At 43.1% G+C, this 9,705-nt stretch overlaps 1 protein-coding gene across 1 annotated transcript in view; it reads right to left on the bottom strand.

Annotated features, from left to right (window-relative positions):
* Window positions 1–253: 253 nt before the first annotated feature.
* LOC123514247 (bromodomain-containing protein DDB_G0270170-like) overlaps window positions 254–9,705 on the bottom strand; it is a 17,147-nt gene continuing 7,695 nt past the window's right edge. The window contains 6 exon segments of the mRNA XM_045271995.1: window positions 254–1,509; window positions 3,597–3,766; window positions 4,073–4,135; window positions 4,678–6,495; window positions 7,553–7,678; window positions 7,680–7,792. Of these exon segments, the coding sequence (XP_045127930.1) occupies window positions 1,176–1,509; window positions 3,597–3,766; window positions 4,073–4,135; window positions 4,678–6,495; window positions 7,553–7,678; window positions 7,680–7,792 (2,624 nt within the window). The 3' untranslated portion in view covers window positions 254–1,175.

Below are 9,705 nucleotides of genomic sequence, written 5' to 3'. Positions count from 1 at the left end.
AATATAACTGACCCCAATCTGTGACCTTTGAACTCTTAATATTGACCTAACTACTCCTAAAGGTCAACATATTTCATCAGGTCAGTTTATTCCGTGAAGGTTATTATGAAAATGTTCTGAAGAATTAATCATACTGTATATAACTGTGACCCCAATCAGTGACCTTTGAACTCTTAACATTTACATAACTACTCCTAAAAAGGTCAAAATTTTTCATCAGGTCAGTTCAGCAAAGGTTGTAATGAAAATGTTCTGAAGAATCGATCAAATATAATCTTTAACAATAATTACACATATGTTCAATCATACACTTGTAAATACACTGAGGAATATGTTTACATTGATAAAGTATGTGTGGTTTATATATTTACATGTACACTAGATTTACATACATACAAACATACATACATACATACATATATATAGTGGTTGATAAATTAGAAAATGCAAAACAGTGGAGAATCATTATTTTTTCATAATTATTAATAGGTGTGTTTATTAATTATCAAAAAAAAAAAAAACTACTTCAATCGTTCTTTGGTTTCAGTTCTTTGTTTATTTTCTTTTCTTCATGTTACTGTTTCAGGTTTCAATATTTGTCATTCATCAATTGTCAATGTTTGTTTATGTATTGCTTCATATGCTTAGTTTCTTCATAATACTGTTTTTTTCTTTTATCTATTTCTTCTTACCAAAAAATCATCAAGTTTTTCTTAATTATTCTTCTGTTTCATGTTTTTTTTTATTTCTCAGACTTATTTTCGTATTTTTTCTCTTCTTTTTACTACTATTTTTTTTTTCTCCTCCTTCTCTTGCTGTTCATTCCTCACTCTTTTTCCTGTCATCAAATTTTATCTTATTCCTTGTCATCCATCTTTTCCTTCTGTTCCTGTTTCCTTTTCTACTCATCACAGTAACTCCCTCTCCTCTTTTCCTTCCCTTCTTTTTCTTTTCTCATGCTGTTCCTTCATTTCTTCATCTCTTTCTGCCTCTTCATCTATCAAATATCTCTTTTAACACACTTTCATCAAACCACAATCATCTTCTATTCCTTCCCTTCCCATTATCATCTACCTCTTTTCTATTCCTCTTATTTAATTTCCTTCTCGTTATTTTCATCAAACTAAATATCTTTCTTCCTCCTCTTTTCTGTCCCTCATCCTTCCTTTATGCCTTTAATCCTCTCCTTTTTCAATTACTTCCTCCTCCTCCTCCTCCTCCTCCTCTTCTTCTTCTTCCTCTTCCTCTTCCCTCCTATCTTCTTCCTCATCCTCATCATTATTCGCCTTCTTTACTTTCCTCCGCTCCCCTCTGCCTCGTCGGGTTAAGCTGGTACGAGGGGTGAAAGCCAATGGGTGCTCTGACCATTGTGAGAGACCCGTTGCTAAGGCGGATGCTAGTTTCTCCCTCGCCTGCTCTGCTTCCTTGGTCACCACCGCCAGTCTTGAGTACAGATGGGACACTTCCTCCTCCACTGATCTTATGGCACGCTCCACGCTTCTCCTGTCCCTGTGTGAGGTGAGAAATGATGTTTATTTTAGAAAGGTAAGTATAATCATCATCATCAGTAGCAGGAACAGTTGTATTTCTTTATTTTTTATGTATCTTTTTTTTTTACTAGTTTGATTTGTTTTAATAATAATTTTACCTGGTTTTATGCTTTGTTTCCTTTGATTAAAGTATCTATTGTGATTTTAACTGAAAGGACGTGGGTATGGTGACATCACATACTAATTGACATATAGAAGAGTAAAACAACAGTAAAATTAATACAAATACAACAAAAATAAAGAAATAACAATAAACGACAAGGTATGGAGGTTTAAAGGGAGAACAGTTGAGGTTTAAAGGGAGAACAGCTGAGGTTTAAAGGGACGCGGCCAATTACGTCACAGTCAGCTGATCGCGACCTCGTGTTGCAAGGAAGACATCAAACCACGCGGCGTTGGTATTTGTGGCAGTGCTTGACATTTTCTGGAATTTCTAAGTGTTATCGGAACGCTGTAGTGATTCTAGGACATTCTGAAGCCACCTGAAGGCCTGAAGGATGTGCAGGGTGAGTAACAGGAAGGATAGGATGTTAGATTACGAGTTTGAGTTTTTTGATGAAATGGCGTCTTGCAAGGTATTGGAGCATTTCCTGTGTTGTTCGTATTTTTCTAGTGTTCCTTTGTGATTCCCTGGTTTGTTTTTGTGTGTATAATGAGACGTGAGTGTTGTTTTCCTTTATTTACTGTGAGGTGATGAATAAATGAGTGATTGAGATGAATATTACCTCAGTTTTCAATTTCACCCAACATTGAAATCGCTGATGTGAATCGATTTTTATTTATTTTTTTTTTGTAAAGGAATGTAGTGAATTGATTGATGGTATACCACAATCCCCAAGGCTTCCTAACCAAACCCAACGTAATAACATCCTAGCTAGGGAAAGGGGGGGGGGGTAGCTGGCTGCTCCCGTCGGACCCCACCCAAGGATTACTGACCTCACCCACAGTAATAACCTCGCTGCACCCACCCAAGGCTACTATTCTACTATCCAAACACTGTAGCCTCGATTTAATGCTGGTCAGATAATCGTTGCTTGGATAAAACCAGTAGTAGTCCGGCGCAGCTTCCCCCCTCCCCCCCAAAAGTAGTTCCGGCGCAGCTTCCCAGCCCTCCCCATCCAGAAGTTGTCCCGCGCAGCTTCTCCCCCCTCTCCCTTCCCTCACCAGCTAGAAGGCTATGGTGTTTGGTCTACTTAACAACTTTATATGGGGTCTATGGGGACGCAGCTCCGCCCTCCCCATGCACGTTATAAGGTTATTACGTAGGGGTTGGTTAGTAACTCCTGGGGGCCGGTCCTGGGGTTATAGGTTATAGGGTTGAGTTATATAATATCCCTGGGGGGGTTAGCGGATACGGCCGAAGTTTAGCGATGGTAATACTGCTTGACATAAACAAACAATGCTTGACACTGCCCACTCAGCCACCGTCGCCGCCATCAAAGTATTCTCATTTTTTTTATGTGATTTTGTTGATTTCCGATCTCTTTGGCAACACACATTAATGCTCCCCCCACCCCAAAAAAAACCCGATTTCCCACAGGTCCTCCAAGATTGCTGCGAATGAGAGGTAGGCATATGTTGGTGTTGAAGAGAGTCATAATCTCAAAAAAACATTAATTTGCGATGGATATTAATTCACCACATTGCTCACCAGAATAACACAAGTCACATCACAGTTTCCATGGTTAGGTGAAACTGCAAATTGGCCAAAATTACTCCTCCTCCTCCTCCTCCTCCTCCTCCTCCTCCTCCTCCTCCTCCTCCTCCTACTGCTACTACTACTACTACTACTACTACTACTACTACTACTACTACTACTACTACTACTACTACTACTACTACTACTACTACTACTACTACTACTACTACTACTACTACTGCTACTACTACTACTACTACTACCACTACTACTACTACTACTACTACTACTACTACTACTACTACTACTACTACTACTACTACTTCTTCTTCTACTCTACTACTACTGCTACAACTATTTCTCCTCCTCCTCCTCCTCCTACCAACACCACCACCACCACCACTCACCCTCCCACCGTCTCCTCCTCCGTCGCCAGTCTCGCCTGCAGCTCCCACAGTCTCTCCTCCAGCAGGTCGAGTCGCTCCTGTAGCCTTGCTGTGGTCACCTCCTTCGTCAGTAGTCGCCTCTTTGCCAGGAACGCGTTGCTGATGTTGTTTAGTACTGCTTGTTCGGACTCCTGAAGGCGAGGCAGAAGGAGGAGGAGGAGGAGGAGGAGGAGGAGGAGGAGGAGTGTGTTTATGAGGTTAGCATTGTTGTCTTTATGCTCTTTTTTTGGTTATTTCAGTTGCTTACACACACACACACACACACACACACACACACACACACACACACACACACACACACACACAACAACAAATCAAACAAAAATAAATTAGTGCTATTGAAATTAAAAGCAAAGGTGACAGCAAACAAAATGAAAATCAACAAATTAAAAACAGAAAAGCAGAGAGAGAGAGAGAGAGAGAGCGCACACTCTTACCTCCATTATAACCGGCAATATGGCTTTCCTCTTCGTGTTGTTATTGTCACTCTGTTTTTGTAGCTTTGTGTTAGTTAGCGTTACAGAGAGAGAGAGAGAGAGAGAGAGAGAGAGAGAGAGAGAATATCACAAAGCAAATTCAGGGACAAACAAAGAAATATATTGACTGTTATTGCGACACAGAGAAGAGAGAGAGAGAGAGAGAGAGAGAGAGAGAGAGAGAGAGAGAGAGAGAGGCCATGGGAATCAGTTTATGAAAGATATAATCAATCTACATACTTATATACAAGAAGCCATAACTGTGTGTGTGTGTGTGTGTGTGTGTGTGTGTGTGTGTGTGTGTGTGTGTGTGTGTGTGTGTTTGTCTGTCTGTATACACTATTGATTAACAGTACAGGAATGACAGCAACAACAGCAGCATCAACAACAACAACAACAACACTAACATTGCACATATAACTACTACCACAACTAAAATCAACAACAATAACAATTACCATAAACTAACAACTAGACCCCACAAAATATAAGAATCATGAATCTAATCCTACTAAATGGAATCCAATGCTCTTAAACTCCTCAAATCCTCCTTTCGATCCTCTTACCTGTGCCATATAGGGTCCTCGCCAGCAGATCACAACATCATGATCCTTTGTGGTGGTGGCTGTGGTGGTGGAGACTGTGGTGGCAGGCTTAACCCTCTGTGGTGTGGTGGTGATGATGGTGGTGTCAGGAGAATCATGAAGCACATTTTGAGTTCTCTTTAAAGGCGATTTCTTCTCTTTAAGCTTCTCCTTTTGTGGGTAATCACTTTCTTCCGTGTCCGTGGGGGTGGTGGTGGTGATAGTGGTGGTGGTGGTGTTGGTGGTGGTGTGGTGACTCTCAAACACCTTCCTGGCTTCCTGCACCGTGGTCGTTTGCTGTAGTGGTACCTGGTCGTCCTCTTGGCTGCCAGAAGTCGTATCAGTGCCTATGAAGGACCGTCTGTTGGTTCCTAGTCGTCTTGGTGACATGTTCTCCTGAGTCCTTCGTCTCTTTTGTGACACTCTCACTGACCTTCTGCGAGAGATTGGAGTTTTGGTGGTGAGTTTCCCGGCCTTGTTTTCTCCGGTCACTGCACAAAGCAACTCAAACTTCTCTCTCGTCGCTGCCACAGACCACGTTATCGATGGCATATGTCCCTTACTCTCCGTTTTCTGTTCCATGGGCGGTACTGTCGGGGGACCTTGTCTGATTTTAACTGGTGTCTCTTCTTCATCTTTCTTACCATCTTTTTCCACAATCTCAACGTTCTTCTGCTCTAGAACTCGTGAAATATTGCTGTTACTGCTTATACTGCTAGTTCTCTTACTGCTGGCCATGTTCTTGACCTTCACAGCACCTTGTCTTGTTAACCCAGTTCTCTCTGGTGGTTTATTCAAATGGATGTCACTCTCTGCCCTCCTTAGCCCACCTGTGTGTGTTCGCCTGTCATCTTGAGTTAGGGAGGAATGACTGCCACTTATCGACCTGCTGAAACTGCTTAAAGGTTTGTTAGGGCGGAAACAGTTAGCGTGGCGGTGTGATGATGGTGGGGTGGTAGTTGCGGCCTGGTGTTGGTGGTGGTGGTGGTGGTGGTGGTGGTGTTGCTTCTTGGTACCTGGTTTAGTTGTGGTAGTGGTTGGGACAGTGGTTTGTGACTTGGTGGTAGTGGTGGGGGTGGTGGTGGTGGTAGGTTTAGTGGTTGTGGTATGTTTTTCAGGTAATATATTGACTAGCAAGTAATTATCAACCTCATCTTCTCCCTTCTCTTGTTTCACCGGGGCAGAGAGGCGTCGCAATGGTGGATGATGGGTAAGCTTTTCCTCCACCTTCTCCTTCTCTATCTCTTCTGTTTTCCTTCCACTTCCTTCCTCCACTTTCTTTATCAGCGCTGTTATCTTCTCCGCTGTTCTCTTGGTGTTGTCCTTCTTAATCTCTCTCTGTTCTCTTTCTGTTTTTCTCTGCTGCTCCTTAAATTTGTTGAGGTGTTCCAGGAATGAAGGAGAAGATTTGATGTCATCTCGAGTGTTTTCAGGTTTAGTTTGGTTACCCATTAAATGCTGGTTTTCTGTAATGACTTGTTTTGATTTTCTTTGAGTACTCGAGGAGGGGGGACCTGCATCTTTTGTCAATTCCTCCGTTTTCTTCACCATATCGCTTTCATTTGAGTTTTCTCTCTCTTTACGTGTTTCCTCAGTTTGTATGTCCATTTCCTTCTTCTCTACTTCCTCTTCTTCCTCCTCTTCCTCCTCTTCCTCACGTTTGTCTTCCTTCTTCTCCCCACGTCGTGCCTCAGGTGAAGGGTAAAGAGTAAGGCCCTTCAGGTGTTCCTCAGGGGTGACTCTTAGTACCTCGTCAGATAGTGTGTGGATCCATCGCATCATCTCCTCCCGTGAACTTAGCTGTGGGAAAGAGGAACGGTGGTGGTGGTGATGGTGATGATAGGAAGGAAAGAGAAGGTAGTGAAATGATAATGGTGGTGGTGATAGAAGTAAAAGTTATGATGGAAAGAAATTTGTAGAAGTAGTAGTAGTAGTGGTAGTAGTAGTAGTAGTAGTAGTAGTAGTAGTAGAGGAGGAGGAGGAGGAGGAGGAGGAGGAGTAGCAATGTAGTGAAATAAGAAGTCAACACACACACACACACACACACACACACACACACACACACACACACACACACACACACACACACACGTTTAGCTTGTCACCTGAGTAGCCACGTGACAAGCCGGTGCACACCTAAGCCAGGCCAGCAGGTGTGTCGTGTCACGTGTTACAAGGTGATACATTACAAAGACACGGTGCTCAGAGAAGATGAAATGATACGTTTTTGTTTATTTTCCTTGTTTTTTGTTTTTTTCGTGTGTTTGATTTGATTTGATTGTTTTGTTTTGTTTTCTGAGTCGTCTCTCTCTTTCTCTCTTTCTCTCTCTCTCTTTATCTTTCTTATCTATTTGTTTATATATTTACTCCTTTGCCTTCTTCCTAAGAGTGAGGTCATGTTTTTGTCACGTCAGTCAGTCAGTCAGTCATTCAGCCAGCCAGCCATCCAATCAGTCAGTCAATCATCCAGCCAGCCAGTTAGCCAGTCAGTCAGTCAGCCAGCCAGCCAGTTAGCCAGTCAGTCAGCCAGTCAGTCAGCCAGCCAGCCAATCAGTCAGCCAGCCAGTTAGTCAGTCAGTCATCCAGCCAGCCAGCCAGCCAGTCAGTCAGCCAGTCAGTCAGTCAGTCAGTCAGTCAGTCATCCAGCCAGCCAATCAGTCAGCCAGCCAATCAGTCAGCCAGTCAGTCAGTCAGTCAGTCACCCATTAAATGATCCACTTAGACAATGAACATTCTCTCTCTCTCTCTCTCTCTCTCTCTCTCTCTCTCTCTCTCTCTCTCTCTCTCTCTCTCTCTCTCTCTCTCTCTCTCTCTCTCTCTCTCTCTCTCTCTCTCTCTCTCTCTCTCCCCCGCTTACCTTGAGTACCATCATGCAACGCGACGCACGGGAGAGAATAAGTGACGCTCCTCCTCCTCCTCCTCCTCCTCCTCCTCCTCCTCCTCCTCCAAGCACGGGGATGACGGAGAGACCAGCAAGAGGGAGGACGTGATGAGGGAGTGGAGGCGCGGGAGATGAAGGCGAGGAGATGACCGTCCCTCACCTCCACTCTCCTGCTGCTTAATCTCCCTGCCACGCTTCCTGCTATCTCCACTTGTCCTGCGAAAGGGAGATGAGTGGAGATAAGGGAGATGAGTGGAGATAATGGGAGATAAGTGGAGGTGAAGGGAGATAAAGATAGGAGGAGAGAGGGTGGTGAGTGGAGGAAGAGGGAGATTAGTGGAGGTAAAGGGAGATGAGTGGAGGTAAAGGAGATGAGTGGAGATAATGGGAGATGAGTGGAGATAAAAGGAGATGAGTGGAGATAATGGGAGATGAGTGGAGATAATGGGAGATGAGTGGAGATAATGGGAGATGAGTGGAGAAAATGGGAGATGAGTGGAGAAAATGGGAGATGAGTGGAGATAATGGGAGATGAGTGGAGATAAAGGGAGATGAGTGGAGAAAATGGGAGATGAGTGGGATATAATGGGAGATGAGTGGAGAAAATGGGAGATGAGTGGAGATAATGGGAGATGAGTGATGAGTGGAGAAATGGGAGATGAGTGGAGATGATGGGAGATGAGAGGATGTACTGGAGATAAAGATAGCAAAAGAGACGGAGATGAGTGAAAAAAATGGGAGATGAGTGGAAGATGAGTGGGAGATGAATGGAGATAAATGGAGATGAAGATGGGAGAAGAAGATGAGTGGAGGTAAAAGGAGATAAAAAATGGAGGTAAAGGAGATGAAATGGAAGATAAGGGAAGTTAGATGGGAGATGAAAGGGAGATAAAGATGGGAGGAGAAAGGGAGATGAGTTAGGGTGGGAGTTAAAGGGAGATGAGTGGAGATAATGGGAGATAGTGGTAGGAGGAGATTGGGAGATGAGTTACGTGGGAGGTAGAAGGGAGATGAGTGGAGATAAAGATGGGAGATGAGAGAGAGAGAGAGAGAGAGAGAGAGAGAGAGAGAGAGAGAGAGTGTGTGTGTGTGTGTGTCCGTTAATGAAACTTAAAACAACTAAACAGAAAAAAAAGCAAAAAGTGAAAGAAGAAGAGCAAAAGACAAAATAATAAATAAAATGAAGAAAAAAGGGAAAAAAAGAATGAAAAAAAAAAAAAATAAATGAAGAAGAGAAATAAGAGAAATGATTCAAAGTGACGTGGGAAAATGGAGAGCATTAACAAGAATTTAGTAATCATTTTAATATTTCACTTTCTTCACCCTAATGAATAGAGAGAAAGGAAAAAAAAAATAGACTTTGATGTTATAATTAAGTTTGACGTCACTTCATTAGCTCCTCTCTCTCTCTCTCTCTCTCTCTCTCTCTCTCTCTCTCTCTCTCTCTCTCTCTCTCTCTCTCTCTCTCTCTCTCTCTCTCTCTCTCTCTCTCTCTCCTCCTCCTCCTCCTCCTCCTCCTCCTCCTCCTCCTCCTCCTCCTCCTCCTCCTCCTCCTCCAAAAGTCTTCTCCCTTTACTCCTTCCTCTCCACTGCTGATCCATTCTCTCTCTCTCTCTCTCTCTCTCTCTCTCTCTCTCTCTCTCTCTCTCTCTCTCTCTCTCTCTCTCTCTCTCTCTCTCTCTCTCTCTCTCTCTCTCTCTCTCTCTCTCTCTCTCTCTCTCCTATTAACAGTTTTCCTCCATCCCTTCCTTTCCTTCCCTCTTTCCCTATCTCCTCCCTCTCTTCCTCTTCCCTTCTTCTCTATTCTTCCCCTCATCTCCCTCTCCTCTCTTCCTCTCTCCTTCATACCTCACTGTATATTTTCATTTTTTTCTTCTTTCTTCTTATTTTTTCTTATATTTCCAAGTGATCGCTTGAGAAAAAAAAGAAAAAATTAACCCTTTATTATTTTTTTACAAGGAGGGAAGAAGGGAGGGGTAGGGGAGGGGAGGGGAGGAGAGGAGGGGAAGGGGGTCTCTTAATTAACTTTCCTCGTGTCCAGGTGATCACAGGTGAGAAAGGACAGGTAAAGAGGTGAATTTTGTGTTTTTTCTTGTTTTTTTTTTATTTATATTGTTTTGGTACGTTTT

The sequence above is a fragment of the Portunus trituberculatus genome, chromosome 5 (genome assembly GCF_017591435.1).
Source record: "Portunus trituberculatus isolate SZX2019 chromosome 5, ASM1759143v1, whole genome shotgun sequence".
In the NCBI taxonomy this organism is placed as follows: domain Eukaryota; kingdom Metazoa; phylum Arthropoda; class Malacostraca; order Decapoda; family Portunidae; genus Portunus; species Portunus trituberculatus.
This window is presented reverse-complemented; position numbering and strand designations above follow the sequence as displayed.